The sequence below is a fragment of the Panicum virgatum genome, chromosome 1N (genome assembly GCF_016808335.1).
Source record: "Panicum virgatum strain AP13 chromosome 1N, P.virgatum_v5, whole genome shotgun sequence".
Taxonomy (NCBI): domain Eukaryota; kingdom Viridiplantae; phylum Streptophyta; class Magnoliopsida; order Poales; family Poaceae; genus Panicum; species Panicum virgatum.
The window spans coordinates 47076164-47094702 of NC_053145.1; the positions used below are offsets into that span (position 1 = coordinate 47076164).

Below are 18539 nucleotides of genomic sequence, written 5' to 3' on the forward strand. Positions count from 1 at the left end.
AGAGCGGCGGCGGCGGCGGCCCCTAGCAGCGCACCCATCGGTGGTGAGGGAGCTGCATTTCATCGTGTTGGCCGTTGGTGTTGGGTCATTGTGGCACAGCTTTGACGGCTTCATCGATCTGGTGAGTCCCTCAACCAGATCCAATTTGACGGGGTCATTGATTTGGGATTCGATTTGTCTAAGTTAGGGATTTTAGGGTTAGCTCAAAGTTTGATGGTTTGGGTTAGATCAACTTGCACTAAGAGGAATGGTTTAGCACAAGGTGGTTCAGCCCAAGGTGGGTTCTACACAAGGTGGTTTTGCAACAGCAGATTCAGCCAGAGGTGGTTCTGCACCAGCAGGTTCTGTACCATGTTCAAATGCCATGGCTCTCTTGTCTAGCACCCAACAAAGTTGTTCAGCTGCAGAAGTGGGTTCAAGCAAAAGGAAAAGAGGTTCAGACTTGAGTTCAGGCAGCTAAACTGCATCAAAGTCCAAGGTATGTTTCCTATCCTGACCCAACAATGCTACTTGTTCTCTACCATTTTGTGCTCAAGCTTATAAATTGTTTGCAGGCTGGAAAAGAGAAGGCAAAAGTTACTAAGACTTCAGCAAAGGCTAAGGTGTCCACAGCAAGTGGTGGTACTGGTTCTATCAAACTCCAGGCACAAGTTCCCCAATCACAAGCAAGCTCTAGTGTTACTGTTAATGTAATCTTAGGGTCAGGCTATGGTAAAGCCAAAGCCCAGGAGGCACCTAAGAGGAAGACATCAAAACCTGCAAAATACGGTGAATTTGTGATGTTACCTCCTTCTGGTCCTTCTAAGAAGTAGATGCAATCTCCTGGCTTGTAATGCTGGAAGTGTGAACCTTATCTATGTAATGCTGTTTGAACCTTATTTTTCAGTGTTCTGAACATCATATATGCCAAAGTGATGGCTTATTTGTGTCAGTTGTGTGTGGGAAGTCTGAACCTTATCTATGTAATGTTGTTTGAACCTTATTTGTGTGTGCTGAAATTATGTCCATTGTTTGTGCCTTACCTTATGTCTGGTGTATGTGAACCTTATTTGTGTGTGCTATATGTGAAATTTATCATAGCTTCATCAGTCTCTCATTTATGTCGGCAAATATGTTCACATCATTTCAACCAAATAAACCCATTCATTGATCTAGGACATTACATAACCAGTTGTTCCAAAACATCATACAGAGCATTCGCTAACTAAACATTAGTCCTACTACAACAGCAAGGCAAACCACAATCAGGATCCTCAGCACAACTCTCTCCTTCTCTAACGCTTTCACACTTGCAATCAAGCCTGCTTTGTAGCTTCATTTTCAGCGATTTGCTTCTTCAGCTTGGTAACTTCTTCATAGCATTTCTGCTATGCTTTCTGCACAGCATCCTGAGCAGCATTTTCAGCAGCTGCAATCCCTGTTTCTAGCTCCTTATTTTCCTTCTTCAGCGTCCTGACGGCGTCACGCAAGTCTCTCAGCAGCTCAGCTATGAATGGCGTTGCCATGTTACCCTCGTACCACTTCCAGAAATCACAACCACCAGCTTGAAAATCGCAAAAAATTATGGACTGAGCACGCAAAACAAGCAATGTCGTGCAATGTGGATGGAATCAACTCACCCGTGCAAAAAAGCACTTGAGGTACCTTCGTCCAGGGTTCTCATCACTCCATGAAATCCACCTTACCGCCTTCGTGCCGCACTTGCAGAACACCGGTGGCTCATAGTCCAGCGGCCGCTCGCGGTAAGGGATGGGAGAGGAGTAATCCTCGATGTTGTAGCCGCTCCATGCCCGGGACGAGCTGCGCGAGGTCCTTGAGCTCCCGGATGTCGCCATGCGGGGTGCCGTCAGCCGCCGCCGCCGCTCTCGTCACCTCAGTTGGGCTAGGGTTCGTCAAGGAGTGGGGAACGAGAGAGAGAGAGATATGCCATTTCAATTGGGCTGGCTTGCTGACTGGGCAAGCGCAGCCACGTCACCACACTAACGTGGCCCGAAACCGTTCTGATTTCGGCTCGGGGGGTATTCTGCTCGGTTTGGTTAGTTCGTAGGTGTGGGTTGTCTGGTTTCGTAGTTCAGGGTCTAAAATCGAACGATCGTGATAGTTCAGAGTTGAAAAACAAACTTTTTCCCTATTTTTTAAAAGGAAATTTTATTAATTTCAAACAGCATTATATAAAGGTGACGCGACAATGCTCCAATAATTCCCGACTAGAAAAAATCACGGCTTCTATCTGACGGCACACAACCTTTACACAGAAGAAAAGTACATGGTATTCTAAATTTCTGATAACCATCAATCCATATACTAGACTGTTATCCATGTTGCCTATGTTTTTTTTGAACGAACAGCAAATCCATGTGCCCTATGTGCCCTGATAAAAAGAACCTTGGTCATTTATACTAATTGTCGAGATGCCAGAACAACTAACTAATCCATGTATACTAGGTTTCTCCAGAATAGTCCATGTGCGCAGAGTGTGCAAAATTTGAAGATAATCTAAAAAAGAAAGTTTGTTTATTTCAAATATCAAAGTATTTCGACACAACCATAAAGAACAATACATAGCCGTTGCTCCAAGTAATGAAAGTGATTTAAATTGTCAAAGTAGGCGATCTCGTCGAGTTTCAGAATATTGGGCATCTTGTGACTAGCCAGCGGATTATCCAAGGGGTAAACTTTAGCTCATGTTACGTCAAAGAGAATGTTACATCAAAGAAAACCTTGCTATTTAGAATATCAAAAAAATCTAATAATAAAACTTTTTGCACGGATGAGTACTAATTCACGAGATGAATTTAATGAGCCTAATTAATACATAATTTATTACCATGATACTAATGTAACAATCTGCTAATTATATATTAATATACCTCATTAAATTTGTCTAGTAGTTTAGCCCAGCGTTCTACAAATAGTTTTGTAATCAGACTTTATCTAAAACTTCTAAACAATATTTTTTTTGATGTGACATAGACTAAAGTTTAGCGCTCTGATTGAAGGGAAATTTACTGATGCGCAGCCAGGAATTTGTTCTAGTGTCCCATTTGCGGAAAGCTCATGATGCAATGTCCTTCCAGAGTTCCAGAGGCCTGATGGCTGCTGAACATTTACTGCACTACACGCAGTACCCTTTTCTTAACCGAAGTCCCATCCCGTCCCTGTTTTAATTTATTAAGGCCCCGTTTGGGAGGGCTTCACCGGCGGCTTCACGAGCGGCTTCAGGTGAAGCCCTCCCAAACGTTTGTTTTGGGACCGGCTTCACGTGTGAAGCCGGTCCTGAAGCCATCAGCGGCTTACATAGGTAAGGTGAAACCATGAAATCATGGCTTCATGCGGCTTACACATCAATCTAACAAGTGAAGCTGTTTTGCCAAACATTTTTTAAAACGGCTCCAACTCCACCAGAAAAGCCGCTCCATCTGAAGAGCCAGAGCCGGAGCTGTTTTTGGAAGAGCCGGAGCCCTGCCAAACACACCCTAAGAATGCAAAGTCCAGCTTCGGTGCAGTTAAGGCTTGGGGTGTTAAGGCTACAAACTCAGAATGAGGCTCTCCTACTAAAGAATCTGCACAAATTCTTCAACATATTAGACATTCCCTGGGTCCACCTCATCTGGGACAAACACTATAGCAATGGTTCATTACCGTCTTCAAGGAAAAAGGGCTCCTTTTGGTGTGGAGACAATATTAAACAGTTAGTTTCTTTCAAAGGCATGTCAATTGTTAATTTACGTGATGGTTAGAGCTGCCTCCTCTGGGATGATCTTTGAGGCATTATAGTGCCAGCCCAGTCCTATCAAGAGTTATATTCCTTTGCAAAAAATAAGAGCATCTCAGTCAAAAGGGGCGAGAGAGGATTCTTGACCGAGGGGCAGATGCAGGGGGTGCTGGGGGCTCTAGGCCCCCTACCCCAATGGATTCTATGGAGCCCCCCCCCCCCCCCAAAAAAAAACACAAAAAAAGAGCCCCCTACAAAATTTTAAACTATGAATGAAGGAGAGGAAGAAGAAAAAGAGAGAAGGGAGGAAGAGAAGAAGAGGAAAATGCGCCCGCCCCTCCCCCCCTAATTTTACATCCTACATTCACCACCACTATTTGGACCTGACTTCCTTTTCCAGTTACCGCTTTCTCAAATAGCTTACCGACAACTTCTTGATCTAACCTTCGGCCTGGATAATTTGTTTGATTCTCAAGAAGTGGATTCCTGATCATACATTTGGGGTTCCAATTATTTCTCTTCTTCTAGGGCGTATAAGCACCTGATTAACCATATGAATTTACCCCCAATTTTCACTTGGCTCTGGAAATCGGCATGCCAAAACAAGCACAAAGTTTTCTTCTAGTTACTTCTCAGAGATAAACTAAGCATAAGGGGCCTCTTGAGACGTCGGAATATGGTCCTCTCCCCCTATAACTGTGTTTGCTGCTCTCTTAACCATGAGGATGATCTTGCACACCTCTTCCTCACGTGCTCCTTTGCAAGGGACTGCTGGTCCACCATAGGTTTGCAAGTCACCCAAGATGATCCTTGGTCTGCTTTCGACTCTCTTAAAGCCCAGTTAGGGATCCCGTTCTTCATGGAGGTGATCGAGCTTGTGCATATGGATGCAGCATAATGATCTTATTTTCATGGGTATTCAACCACACCCAGATGCATGTAGGAGGCATTTCAAGATAGAATTTGCTCTGGTTTTTCTTAGAGCAAAGATGAAACATAAGAAAGCATTGTCTTTATATCTAGAAGCCTAGTTGTAATTTTTTTCATTTTCTTTGTTTCTTTCTTTGTCTCCTGAAACACTTTTGCTCGGACTCCTTTGGTTCTTATTTTACAAGGTTTGGAAGTTTGCAGATTTGCAGATTTATCTTACTTTATCCATCTCTGCATCGGTTCAGGAAATAAAGGTCACAACTCGCTCCGAGCATATATAATAATAGGATGTAAGCAGGCTGAATGCTTAGGTGGAGGGAGGGAGAGAGAGGGAGAGAGAGATGAGCTGTGTAAGCTTACAACCGATTTCAATAAAAAAATTAAGAAATTTTGTGAGAGAAATAAGTGGACCATGAAAAAGCTAACTATTATACAATAATAAGTCTGAGAGATAAAGACTCTCACATCGAGAATGAAAGAGGTGATAAGAACGGAGTCTGATCGGACAGATTAGAAAATGGACAAGTAATAAATAAAGCACTTAATTCATAGCCGAAGACACTACATAGAAGATCTACTGTGGAGGCTGGTTGAACACACTTCACACTTGCTCGATGCTTCAAAAAGAAAGAAAGAAAGCTACGAGGATAAGCATTTGGAAGATTCTAAGTCAAAAGGTGCGTGCCGAAGCTACTACTTTTCAGTCTTTCCCTGCCTAGTTTGCACTTTGCAGGAACAAGAAAGCTAGCTCCAAGCAATTCGGTCCCCTCCCTTCCCTTGTTCCCAGGCGCAAGCACAGATGAGCGCCGCCGCTACTCGAGCGGCCACCGGCGAGAAGCCCCACGCGGTGTGCCTGCCGTTCCCGGCGCAGGGCCACATCACGCCGATGCTGAAGCTCGCCACGATCCTCCACGCCAGGGGCTTCCACGTCACCTTCGTCAACACCGAGTACAACCACCGCCGCCTCGTCCGCTCCCGCGGCGCCGCCGCCGTCGCGGGCCTCCCGGGCTTCCGCTTCGCAACCATCCCGGACGGCCTGCCGGCGTCCAACGCCGACGCCACGCAGGACCCCGCGGCCATCAGCCACGCCACCAAGCACCACTGCCCGCCTCACTTCAGGAGCCTGCTCGCCGGGCTCGGCGCCGTGGCCTGCGTCGTGGCGGACAACCTGATGAGCTTCAGCGTGGACGCCGCGACGGAGCTCGGCGTGCCGTGCGCGCTCTTCTGGACGGCCAGCGCCTGCGGCTACATGGGCTACCGCAACTTCCGCCCCCTCATCGACCGAGGAATCATCCCGCTCAAAGGTATGCTCTGCTCTGGCTCTCCGATCTATCGAAGGGGAGCGATCACCGATCAGATTTCTTCTTCTTTTTGGCCGTGCAGACGAAGATCAGCTGACGAACGGGTTCATGGACATGCCGGTGGGCTGGGCGCCAGGCATGAGCAAGCACATGCGGCTCAAGGACTTCCCGAGCTTCCTCCGCACCACGGACCCCAACGACGTCCTGCTCACGTTCCAGCTACACGAGGTGGAGCGCTCCGAGTCCGCGGCGGCCGTCATCGTCAACAGCTTCGACGAGCTGGAGCGGCCGGCCCTCGACGCCATGCGCGCCATCATCCCGGCCGTGTACACGATCGGCCCGCTCGCGTCCGTCGCGGAGCAGGTCGTCCCCGCCGGAGGCCCTCTCGACGCGATCAGCTGCGGCCTGTGGCGGGAGGACCCCGCCTGCCTCGCGTGGCTGGAAGGAAGGAAGCCCCGGTCGGTGGTGTACGTGAACTACGGCAGCGTGACGGTGATGAGCGGCGAGGAGCTGGCGGAGTTCGCGTGGGGGCTGGCCGGCAGCGGCCACGACTTCCTGTGGGTCGTCCGCCCGGACGTCGTGAAGGGCGGCACCGGCCCGGCGGCGGCGACGCTGCTGCCGGGGTTCGCGGAGGCGGCGCGGGGCAGGGGCCTGCTGGCGAGCTGGTGCGACCAGGAGGCGGTGCTGCGGCACGAGGCGGTGGGGCTGTTCCTGACGCACAGCGGGTGGAACTCGACCGTGGAGAGCCTGGCCGCCGGCGTGCCGATGCTGTGCTGGCCCTTCTTCGCGGAGCAGCAGACCAACTGCCGGTACGCGTGCACCGAGTGGGGCGTGGCGGCGGAGGTCGGCGGCGACGTGAGGCGGGAGGCCGTGGCGGCGAGGATACGGGAGGCGATGCGCGGGGACGGGAAGGGGAGCGAGATGGCGCGCCGGGCGGCGGGGTGGAAGGAGGCCGCCGCTCGGGCGACGGTGGAGTCGCTCGCGAACCTCGGCTCGCTGATCGACGACGTGCTGCTCTCGGGCACGAGCCGGCGGCGTACGCTTTCGCTTTCACGAAGCGTCGAGGAAAGCTAGCTGCGATGCATCCGGGTCGCCGGAGCCGTTGAAAATCTCAAATCTGAAATATCCGTTGTCGTGTTTTTTTTTCAGCCAACTTTTGAGACGTCGTGATGTATGCGTTTGGAAAATATGGTGCTCCCCTTTCGTCGTGTTGGGTGGTTTCTGGTTGCTATCGACAGCGCGGCCGTCTGCGGACGACCGCCGCCGCCGCGGAAGAAGAGTCAGAGGATTTTTTTTTATTTTACGAATTTTTAAAAATATACGCCCAACTTAAAAATTTGCATTTCTATATAGCTCAAGTCATGAACTGGCGGCAAGTGCATCATGGCAACCGCTGGTTTATCCGACGGAATTTCTCTAGCCTAGATAGTTCACTTTAAAAAATCATAACTAATTTATATGATAAATATTATACGAAAATTATATGAAATTGTAGATCTCGATGAGATCTACATATTTGTAGTTCAAACATTTTTCATTTTCATTTGGAGTATCTTGGTGCCCAAATAATCGATAAAACCTTTAGATCTAAAATTTGATTTTGGATCTAAAGCTTGTGTCAATTATTTGAGCACCAAAATGGCTTCGAATAAAAAAAAATCGAACACCATAACCCTCGCTAGCGGACTCATTTTCAATGGGTCGGATGTTCTACAATTTTCATTTAAACTTTATCTCGTACAAGTTCATATATTTTATTATAATTTTTGAAGATGTGCTGTCCAGTATTTGCACTAAAATTTAAATTTTAGATCTGAAATTTTTGTCGATTATTTGAGTCTCAATATAACTTTGAATGAGAAAAGTTTGAACTACAAAAGTTATATTTCTCTTGTAGGTCTACTATTTTCATATAAAGTTTATATCCATCCGAGTTTATATAGATTATATGATTTTTTTGAAAGTGAGCTGCACAGGCTAGAAAAATTCCACCGGCTGAATCAAGGATAGGGTTGCGACAGTGCATCTACCGCCGGTTCATCCGGCTGAAGCCATTTTATTCAGCGGCAGTGGTAGGTTTACAATTTTTTAGGTTGCTTGTATATTTTTGAAAATTCGTAAAAAAAATCGAGTCAAAGAGCACTCCGCAGGCCTAGGTGGCCATGGCCAAGGATATTCTCCGGCGAGCATCTGGGTCATTCAGTTCAGTCCCCAAAGTCGCTACACAGGTGGGCCTAGAGAATCGTGGCCTAGGCTGGTCTGTTCTCCGTTTTACTTCCAGTTCCTTCCAGCGCTACAGTAGAGAGAAGGCGACAAGGAGGCGTAATCGTTTTCGGGGCGACTCCGGCCGGTTCCCCTCCGCTCCGGCGACCTCGCCGGCTTCGGAGTGGATGGGGGAACCGGGGGAGTTCATCAGCCGGTTGTATATACTACTATATTCTGCTAGATCTAGTAATATGGTAGTTTAGGTTTGATCTGGAGGTGTCGATCTGGCGTTTGCTAGGCCTTTGGTTCCTCCGGCTCGACGTGGGGGTCATAATCGGTGACGGAGATGCATTTCTTGCTGCGGGGTGCGTGAGATTTGTTTCCTTCCTTTTGAGTTCAGATGTGAGCTTTTGTGTGCTGCGGCTGTTTCTTCTTGGAGAATAGTCATGGCTGCTTTGTCTGCGTGGCTGCCTTCGTTGGTTGATGGCTGCGTTGGACTTTCTCTTCTTTTGTCACCGCCGGAGATGTAACGGCCGCGTTCAGATCTTGCGGCGTCTTTCGTAGAGCTGTTCTTCGGTGCTGGCAGTTGGACCTTGCTCTGGGCTCCCTGTCCTTCGTCTTGATGTCGTCGGTCCTCGTGGTGAGGTTCCCCTCCGGGCCGGTGGCAGCATGAGCTGTGGTTTCCCGGCGGCGCTCAGATGAGAGAGTCGGCGTCACGTTCGTGGAATAAAGTACTCCGGGCTTCTCTTTTCTTCGCTGTCGTGTGCTTCGGCGGCCGTGTTGGGTCCATGAGTTTTCTTGTGCAGGAGACTGTCGTCGGTGAAGTTTCATGTCGCCTCCCTCGCGTGACGCCACAATGGTCAGTACGATGTGCCTGTCGTCTGCAGAACCGAGCTGGCTCTGCCGATATCACAAATGACACGATCTTATTTTCTGTGTGTAGATGTAGGTCTGTGTATGTGTGTAGGGGTGTGAGTGTGTGGTGCACTTCTGTATGCGTACAAGAACATATACTATATCTGTACCCAGAAGGGGAGGCTTTAAAAAAAAAAAGTACAGTCCCCAGTGTTGCAGTGGATTTCAGCAATTGCGAGATCATAAGAGAATAGCATCGCGTATGAACAGTATTCACATTCCTAGGTGAACTAATCACAGCGCCGAGGTCGTCTGTTGCGCGAAAATAATTAATTATGTTTCTTTTTGTTCTAAAAGAATTGTGTTCGAAGGCTTCATCGAAAGCCAAATTACAACAACATATATCCTAGAACAACTTATACAGTATATGTACGTCAGACGAAGAACTCTGCCACGTCATCCAGCGACTTGAGCGTCTTCTCGTAGAAGAGGTAGGACTCGTAGACCTTGGGCGTCCGCACGAAGCGATCGAACTGCACACACCACACGGACAACCGCAGAACGCGATGCGAAAATTGTTTCAGAAAACGAAAAAAAACAGTTAGGAACCGCATTTTCAGCCGGGATTCAGCAGTGCAAAATTGGACGACACGATCGTCATGCGCACCTCCGTCATGTTGTCGACGAGCTCGTTGGCGACGCGGACGTAGTCGGCGCGGCGGCCGGCGGGGACGCCGGCCATGGCGGTGGTGAGGTCGAGGTCGAGGTACTTGGACTTGAGCCGGACGTAGAAGAGCACGTACTTCCAGGACATGGTCTCCAGCATGGGCCGCAGCGTGCGCATGCCCTCCGCGGTCTGCCGGATGCGCGCGGCGGCCTCCTCCGCGGTCAGCCCCTTCTCGAAGAAGCGCTCCCGCACGTACGACTTGGTGCCCCACCGCGGCACGGCCCCGGGCGGCGTCGGCGCGGGCACGAACGCCGCCTCCGCGGCCATCGCGGGCGGGGGCGCCGCGGGCCGGCGCGCGGCGAGCGCGGCCGAGGCGGCCAGCGCCGTGGACGCGGCCACCGCCAGCCGCCGCGTGGCGGAGTGTGGCGCCGGCGCCTCCTGCTGCTGCTGCTGCGGCGGCTTGTCCGAGCCGCCCGCGCCGGTGGCGCCGGGAGGCAGGGGCCGTCGGCGGCGCTGCGAGGGGGACGAGGAGGTGGAGGAGCAGAGGATGAGGCGCATGGCGAGCGTGGCCATGGCGATTGGCGAAGCTGAGAGCTGAGTGGAGTGGTGCAAGCGACACTGTTGAGCAGGATTGTCGCCTTGGCGTCTAGGGCAGGTAGGAGATTGTTTTTCTGAGGTTGGAATGGAAGGGAAGCACCGGGGCGTTACAGATATTATCCGCTTTGGAGCTTTTTGGGCCTTTCAGTGGATGAATGTGCAAAGCTTTTGCGCTTGTTTGGTTCTGAGGTTCAGAAATGGATAAGGAGATTTTGGACGCTTTTGTTTCAGAAATGCTGAGCAAAGTTTCAGAATCATCGGTTGCAATGGCAAATATGGTTCAAGAATTTAATCGTGTGTCATTTGACTGAGTTGCCAGTTGCCCCATCAAACTAGGTAGGTAGGGCGGAGCTAGAGGATGGTCCGTATGGGCCGCGGCCCATCCTAAAAATTGGGCCCAAAATCTTTACCCCCTCGATCCTTACTCCGTTCAATTTTGTTCGTATTCCAATGCTGACTCCTTGTGTGAGGCTGTCATGGCGCATGAGCACACACAGAGCCATTGACGGCCGACGGCCCCGACGCCGGCCAGCAGCAGGAGCAGCTCGCACAGCGCTGCCGCAGGGACTGCGGGCAACAGGAGCAGTGACGTAGGGGTGAAGCTGTAGCTAGGCGTCGGGATCCACCGACCCCTATGAATTTTTGCAAAATCAGTAGGTTCCACGATGAAGCTGATGCTGGTGTGCAATGAAGCTGACCCGACCGCGTGCTGGCTTCGCTCTTGCAGTGATGTTTCAGTGCTTTTCATGTCTGCACAGTGCTCTACTCTCTGCACACCTACACTTTGCCGGCTCAAGATGAGAATGGCCCGGGTCTACTCATTGGGTTGCTGGCCCAACTCACAATAGCAAGGTCAATGGATCACCGTGTCGGCCTCAAATGAGAAACAGTTCATTTAAAATTAAAATCTGTTGATCCGATGGGTGGATAGGGTCAACCCGTGACTCCTCCACGTGTGCGCCGCCAGACTCCTCCGCTTGGGCATGGAGGCGAGTGAGCAGGCGACAGCGGGCGTACCGTCCCCCCCGGCAGCGGGGAACGAGATCCTCTGCAGTTGTTGAAAACAACTGCAGAGTGAGGTTGGAGGAATGTGAGACGTCCGATCCGGAACGGGCGGATGAGATCGTGTGCTACAGTGATGAACAGTACCAGTGTGAACAGTGTATCGAGGACTCCGCAGCTCGCCCACCCTTCTGGCGGGTCTCCCCTCCGGTAAGCTTCTCGTCTCTTCTTTCTTTCCCCTCTTGCCGTGTAGCCATCTCCTAGGGTCACCAGCGCGAGACCCACCCGCTTGGCCCATGCCTCGAGCACCGCCTCGGCGCGCCTGCAGCCACGCCCCTCCTCAGCGGCTTCCTGACCTGCGCCCGCCGCGCCGTGGATGCCGAGTCGCCACGGCGTGACCCAATCACACCGCTTGCGTGGCTTCCGTAGCCCCTAGGCACACACTTCCCTTCAAAGCCACTGGTTCATCCCATTTCCTCTACATAAGCGTACGCCTCTAGGGCTTCCTTCCTGTCCTGCACTCGTGCCTGCATGGTGAGCGTGCAGCTACCTCCCGCTGTTTTGTGATCGTACTTCTTCAGTCCTGGATGCTTAGTTTCAGCTTCTTGCATATGTTCGAGTTAGGGTCTCTTCTCTTGCATTTGTTGTGCACACAAGCTGTTCGACGGAATGAACAAGAGAGGACAATTTGGTTAATATTTTGGTGCTCTTGTCGGATAATTAAATGATTATAGCAACATTTTAAATTGAAGCAACCGCTCTTCTTTTCCTATTGTATATAAGTGCCTGCACAGCTCGTGCCTGACGAAACAATGCTGACCATTTTAAATTGCAGCTACGCTGAATTGTACAAGGTGGGTACAAATCATTTAGCTCAAGGATAATGTTTTGCACATCTATCCAGTTGTTAGATCAGATGTGTAATAATATATGCCCGCCTTTTGTTACTTGTAGTGCTCTGAAATTTTCTAGTCCGAAGGTGGTGTCAATTTGTGGTAGCATGTGCCTATCAGTCTCCACCTACTCTACTGACCTCTGATAATATTGTCGTCTTCTCCTATTTGTTTAATAGACACACGGGTCCAATTAGAGTTTACAAGTGGGAGCCTATGGGTACCAAGGAAGCCTATGGCCATTCTTTGTTTCTTTCACCTTGGATTAAATTACTCTTCTCAAGAGCAGTTTTAGGAAAGTAGTTTCTAATTACTAGCAATTTTATATTATCTGTAGTATCGCTTAGTTGTGGAGAAAAATGGAAGAGGAAGAAGGGACTCATGAAGTGTACCGAATGGGTACCTCATTTGTGGCACCTGGTGAAGCAAAAACAAGGCTTCCACCACCAGTGGAGTTGTCTCCTTCAATAGTAAACATATGCAAAGCTTACAGTGGTGAGTATTTTTTTTAAAATTTATTTCAAGTTGAACTGTTAATGCCTTATACCTTCTACTCATAAGGAATGTGTTTTATAACTAGAATGTTAACTTCTTATGCCATTTTCTCTCATCAGGTTTAACTGATGATACCGAAATGTTTGATGATGATGAAGATGCCGACTATAAAATTCATGATGATGAAGAAGAAGATGACGATGAAGAAGAAGAGGAGGATTTTGAGGATGAAGCGGAAGAAGCAGTAACAGAAGGGCTTCAGATAATTGATACTGACATGGGATCATTTTTTGAGCCTATGAGAAAGTTCTTGTCAAAGGTATGGAAAGAGTATGAACCAATCCGTGTTGATGGAGTAGTGGTTGCCGCTGAGTGTAAGCATTGTGCATGAAAAATCTGTGCTGAGCGTAAACATGGAACAACCTCATTGCGCAAGCATTTGAAAAGGTGCAATGAAAGGAAGAAAGCTCTTCGAGTAGCTGGCCATTTAAGTGCTTCTATCATGATCCCAGATGGAGTAGCTCTAGGGCCTTGGACCTTTAACCAGGCTGTTTCACGTAAAGAGCTCATGAGAATGATCATGTTGCATGAGCTATCATTTTCACTTGTGGAGTATGAAGGGTTTAGAAGATTTGTCCCAGTTTAAACCCAACCTTCAAGATAATTTGCAGACATACAACACACAATGACTGTCTGAAAGCATTTGGGGAACAGAAGCTAGTTCTGCAAGCTTTGCTCCGTAAGTCAAAATCCAAAATTTCTATGACAATGGACTTATGGAAATCCAATGTAATGGTTGCGTACATATGCATTAGTGTTCACTATATTGATGATGAGTGGAAGTCACAGAAGAGAATAGTGAAATTCACAGCTCTGGAGACGCCCCACACGGGAGTGGCAATGTTCAGCACGGTAGAGAAGTTCATAAGAGAGTGGAAGATCGAAGACAAACTATTTTCTGTGACCCTTGAAAATGCATCAAATAATGGGGGCGATGATGAAGTTATTGAAAACCCATTTGCTCAATAAAAACATGCTAATATCTGGTGGCAGGATGTTCCATCAATGCTGTGCTGCTCATGTAATCAACTTGATATGTCAAGTAGGGCTGGAATATCTTGACCCAATGATCATCAAGATACGGGAGTCTGTGAAGTATATAAAAAGCTCAGCTGTTCGAAAGGAAAAATTTGAGAAAATAGTTGCACAACTAGGCATAACTTGTACAATACCATACATTGACTCTTATGGTGAGAGATATACTAGCAGTTCCTGCTTCTACAATAGCATCATAGTCTGCATTTAGTACTGGGTCTAGAGTTCTCTTGGATTTTCAAAGTCGGATGACCCTAGATATTGTTGAAGCTCTAGTGTTCCTCCAAGAGATAAGAGCTACAAGTAATACTCAACGCATAATAGATTCAATTCATGACATCATCTTGGCTGAAGGTATTTGTCTTCTACTATATGCACATTTTCGTGTTCATTGGAGCTGTTAGTAATTGGTTTCTATTCTTATGTTCTTGGTGGCTGTTATAATTGTCTGCTCATGTAGCACAAACACCATTTGTATAACTATGTGCCAGTAATGCTCTGTCATAAGCTGCTGTTGTTCTCTGTTCTCTATTCTTTGATGTTTTATGAACCTTGGCATGCTACTTAATTTCATCCTTCAAGTATGATTTTGACCCTAATTGTATAATTGTATCTCTATATCAACTCATTTGTACTAAACATGTAGGTGATGAGGACGCTGATGAGGCATGACCCGCTTGATTAACATCCAGGAGATGATTCTGTAGGTCCCGTTAAATTTTTTTTGCATAGCCTGAAAATGTTTTCAGATGTTGGTCTGACTGTTGCTCGCATGTTCCTGCATTGCAGCTAAGAACAACTAGTAGGAAGAGAGCAGCACCTGAGTGTTGAACTCGTGGCTCTGGAGTTGGAGTCTGAACTCTGTAGTCTGAACATGCTGTCTTTTTCGCAAGCCGTCTGTGTAAATCTTCAAGTAGTTTCTTCTATCATACTCGTAGTGTTTTGCCCATCATGCTAGAGAAGCAAGAACCAAGAGTTGATCGGTGCTGTTAGAATCATGTAATGCTAGGAGCTGTGTCAGAACTTTTTTTGAATGGAAGTTTGGCTATGCTACCGAGGGAGGTTTCTCTATCTTGTCTGAAATTTTTGATGTGAGGTATCTTGCTGCTCTGTACACACGACCTCTGAGCTCTCCAATACCCATGCACACACGCACAATGATATTGCATGCTTGTCTTCTGATTTGGGTCGACCCATGATGCTCGTTGGGTCATCAAGGCCATAGGCAAAATGTTGATTTGGGTCGGCCCATGGCCTCAAAAATTGGCCTTAAGGCCAGGTCCGGGTTGGCCCATTCTCATCGTGATTGCCAGCTCCCGCGCGAATTGATTTATGTTCAATTTCTGTTTGACTTTAGGAATTTGGATGGTCATTGGAACTGTAAACCGATACATCATATAATTTTCTTGTAGATTAGTTGAAACATTAAGAGAAGTGAATTGCATCTATCTTCCAGAAATATACAGCAAAATGAGGGCTTCTGCTTCTCCATCTCTTTGCTTGCTTCAGCTGTGACGTATTATGTTTTTTTTTTTAAAATTTGATTGTATTGCATAAATTCTATACTTATATATTAGCATGTTATATAAAACGTATTTTAAGTTGGGAACACCCTATGAGAAATCCTAGCACCGCCCAAACAAAGAGACACTCTAATATCCGTTGACGCGTCATTCACTCTAATCAGTCATCACGCACATATGTACTCTCCACTCCACCCTTGCTGTAAATAAAATACACCCTTCGTCCTGAAAGAGAATGCAACTCTTGCATTGTTTTTTATTTTATTCAAAAGCGAGAGTTACATTTTTCTTGGGATGGAATACATAACATAGTTTTTACTCGAAGGTTCTCGTTCCTTCAGCCATTTGTTTGCCTCAGCGGCAGAAACCTTGCCTCCAAAGAACCACTTCCATGATGTAGCACCTGCCCGATCTTCCAAGAGGTATGGTAAATTTGATTGGTTTAGACTAGACATTGGAGATCCGGATTTCTAATCAGACATGATTCAAAGTCCTACAACCATTATACCGCTGCTCTATCGGTTATCAATCAAGCACAATTTGATTGACCTCGCCAAGAAGGCTTTTTCTGCAAGCGAATCGAGAAACACAAGTAAGAAAGGGTAAATGCGCAATCTGAAATTGCAGATGTGTATGAAGCGAACAACAAGATGGGGTTCACCACAATGGTGAAGAACAAGAACAGGGGTCCTAATTTACAGCAAAATGACTTGACGTCAAAGTTACAATGAAAATGACTGTTTCTCAAGGGAAATTCAAGCACTAAACAAAGCCCAACCCTAATGTGCTGCGGCTATTGAGTTTATACCAGAAAGGGGGCGACCAGGGGGGCGCCCACAACATGGGCATAGGGTCTGACATGATACAAAGGCCAACTCAGCCCAAAACAGGTGACACGGCACACGGCACCTTGTCGTGGACACACAAAATGATCCACAAATCTTATGGAGTTGGGACAAGAACCAAAAGAAGCTTCTTGTTTTTAGGTTTCCAACACATCCAAGAATACCTTATTTGGATGCCATATGAGGGAGATATTGCCATTGGAGAGCAGGGCTGTCTGCTGAATCTGAACTGAACGCGCAGTCCAAGTTGGCGATGACTTGTAGCTTGATAATAAAACTGGCTTGAGTGCCTCCATCATGGTGATGTCCTCATCATCCTCTACTTCTTGAATTAGAGTCGTTCTTGACTCCATCCCACCATCCAACTCCTACAAAAAGGTTAGGAACAACAAGGCGCACTTTGCTAGACATAAGAGTAGGAACATATGAAAGCAAAACATGTCTGCAAAGCATGGTATGGCATGGTGCTGCATCAACATAATTTTCAACATTAAGAGATGTCTGAGCAACTAAAGCACTTCCCTTCAACTTAGTTTCAGCAGGTGGGTCTAAAGCATTATCATTCTTAGAAATTTCAGCAAGCGCTTTGTCATGTTTCACAATTTCAGCAGGTGGAAGCAAAACAATTTTCTTGACCTTATGCAGCAAAATATATGTATTTGTTCTACCATGGTGTAAAGCATCAGTATCATATTCCCATGGACGTTCTAATAAAAACGAACATGCTTATCTCCTGGCCCATCTTCCTTGTCGCCGCCCTGCTCCTCCACCTCATCGCCTCGTTCCCGCACGCCGCCGCCGTCTGCTCGGAGCTCCACATCGTCGCCTGCTGCTTCCTCCTCGACCGCAAGACGCGGACTTCAACCCTTCGTTCTTCCACCACCGGGCTGCAGCCTGCGTCCTCTCGCCGTACTGCTCAGTGCACGATGAAGGCAAACTATACGATCGGGCAGTACTCATGAATTGGTAGGATTCAAGTTGATTAGTCCAGGAACAGGGTTGTGGAGTGTAGTCTTGTCTTGTCTGTATGTTCCTCCCATTGTGAACATTAGGCGGGTGGCCTGAGACTCTTGTCTTGATGTATGACGGTAGTGGCGTAGCTCACTTAAGATTTTTGGTGGGGGCAGAACTTGATCTTGGTTTGTCAAGTCTGGAGGACCAGCACTCATGCTGCCATGGGGGAGGAGGGAGAGGAGGGGGTCTTTGTGCCGCTAATTAAGCTGGGACAACTGCCCCATGGTGCCGTATGGGGAGCTCCACCACTCAGTATGAGTGATATCTTGATCTGTGGTATATGCTTGGAGATTGAATATCAATAATGTACAAATCAGATAAAATGTTCATAATCTCGCAGCGTTGAACCTGGAAGCTAAGATGAATGACTTGCAATTTTTTTTTTTGCTTTCCGTCAGTCCTGTTTTTCAGCTGATTACAGTGTAACAGTACAACCAACCGATCGCAATTTGACAGTGCCTGTGCAAGTGTGCAGCAAGAGTAGGCGCCAGCTTAATTTGTATCTCTAGCTGAATATTAGATGATTGTGTATAGTTCACTTTAGTTTTGTCGTGTGTATACACACACACACACATACCAGCAATGCGAGTAAATGATTAGGTACCTTTTATGGTGGATTTAATAAAGCTAATCGGATGATATGATATTGGTGCCTTTTCTTAAACTTTGTTAGAATTAGAGATATAAGTTAGAACTGGACGAGTAACAAAAGATGGTAGCCGCTTTTTTTTGTTCCTCTTCTCTGCACAACAATCTCTCCCGTTCCGTCTGCTTCCTGTCTTATTGTCTTTGACAGCATAACCACTTACTAATACACAAATTATTTGTAAGGATGGTCAAAATGCCATTTTTAGGGGTGGACTCCAGACCCGCCCAAGTTATCGTTGCTAAAAATGTTATTTCTAGGAGTGGCTAACGCACCCGCCTCTAAAAATAATTTTTAGGGGCGGGTCATGGCATAATCCGCCCTTAGAAATTGATTTCTAAATGCGGGTCATGGTGTGACCCGCCCCTGGAAATCGATTTTTATGAGTGAGTCATGCCATGGACCGTCCCTAGAAATCGATTTTTAGGGACGGGTCACGCCACGACCCTCCCCTACAGATTGGATAAAAAATTAATAAAAAAATGATAGCCGCGCGCCTCGCCACGTGCCATTGCCGTGGCTTCACTGCTCTGGACCGCCGTCGCGTCTCTGCGTCGCCAGCCCCACCTAGTCGAATCCCCGCACCGCGCCTACTCCACGCCGCCAGCCCCGCGCCATTGCCATGGCTCCGCTGCTCTGGACCGCAGCGGTGGCTTTGCGACGTCGGACCCGCCCGGCTGCAGCCCCGTGTCGCGGTTGCTCCGCGCCGCCGGTCCCGCGCCATCGCTGTGGCTCCGCTGTTCTAGACCATTGCGG

At 47.8% G+C, this 18539-nt stretch overlaps 2 protein-coding genes and 2 long non-coding RNA genes across 4 annotated transcripts; 3 read left to right on the plus strand and 1 right to left on the minus strand.

Moving 5' to 3' along the window:
- Positions 1-340: 340 nt before the first annotated feature.
- Positions 341-982, plus strand: LOC120656193. The gene is made up of 2 exons (XR_005667830.1): positions 341-478; positions 555-982. It is a non-coding gene; the product is annotated as an uncharacterized LOC120656193 (long non-coding RNA).
- A 4182-nt stretch (positions 983-5164) lies between these two features.
- Positions 5165-7248, plus strand: LOC120656194 (7-deoxyloganetin glucosyltransferase-like). Its single transcript, XM_039934229.1, has 3 exons — positions 5165-5322; positions 5433-5949; positions 6029-7248. Exons 1-3 carry the CDS (start codon positions 5260-5262, stop codon positions 7018-7020), a joined length of 1572 nt encoding a protein of 523 aa, XP_039790163.1. The 5' UTR covers positions 5165-5259; the 3' UTR covers positions 7021-7248.
- A 2049-nt stretch (positions 7249-9297) lies between these two features.
- Positions 9298-10367, minus strand: LOC120656195 (photosynthetic NDH subunit of lumenal location 2, chloroplastic-like). The gene is made up of 2 exons (XM_039934230.1): positions 9674-10367; positions 9298-9539 (listed from the first exon to the last, which is right to left on the minus strand). The coding sequence occupies exons 1-2, from the start codon at positions 10244-10246 to the stop codon at positions 9441-9443; spliced, it is 672 nt and encodes a 223-aa protein (XP_039790164.1). The 5' UTR covers positions 10247-10367; the 3' UTR covers positions 9298-9440.
- Positions 10368-11501: 1134 nt separating this feature from the next.
- LOC120656196 lies at positions 11502-14826 on the plus strand. The gene is made up of 5 exons (XR_005667831.1): positions 11502-11806; positions 12503-12660; positions 12780-14109; positions 14402-14458; positions 14545-14826. It is a non-coding gene; the product is annotated as an uncharacterized LOC120656196 (long non-coding RNA).
- The last annotated feature ends 3713 nt before the right edge of the window (positions 14827-18539 follow it).

Excerpts from the sequence above, each read along its gene's own strand:
- LOC120656194 (XM_039934229.1), top strand. The coding sequence starts at position 5,260 with ATGCTTCAAAAAGAAAGAAAGAAAGCTACGAGGATAAGCATTTGGAAG. Across the intron at positions 5,323-5,432 it reads GGAAGATTCTAAGTCAAAAG|GCGCAAGCACAGATGAGCGC; the intron begins GTGCGTGCCGAA and ends CCTTGTTCCCAG. Across the intron at positions 5,950-6,028 it reads AGGAATCATCCCGCTCAAAG|ACGAAGATCAGCTGACGAAC; the intron begins GTATGCTCTGCT and ends TTGGCCGTGCAG.
- LOC120656195 (XM_039934230.1), bottom strand. The coding sequence starts at position 10,246 with ATGGCCACGCTCGCCATGCGCCTCATCCTCTGCTCCTCCACCTCCTCG. Across the intron at positions 9,540-9,673 it reads TCGTCGACAACATGACGGAG|TTCGATCGCTTCGTGCGGAC; the intron begins GTGCGCATGACG and ends TGGTGTGTGCAG.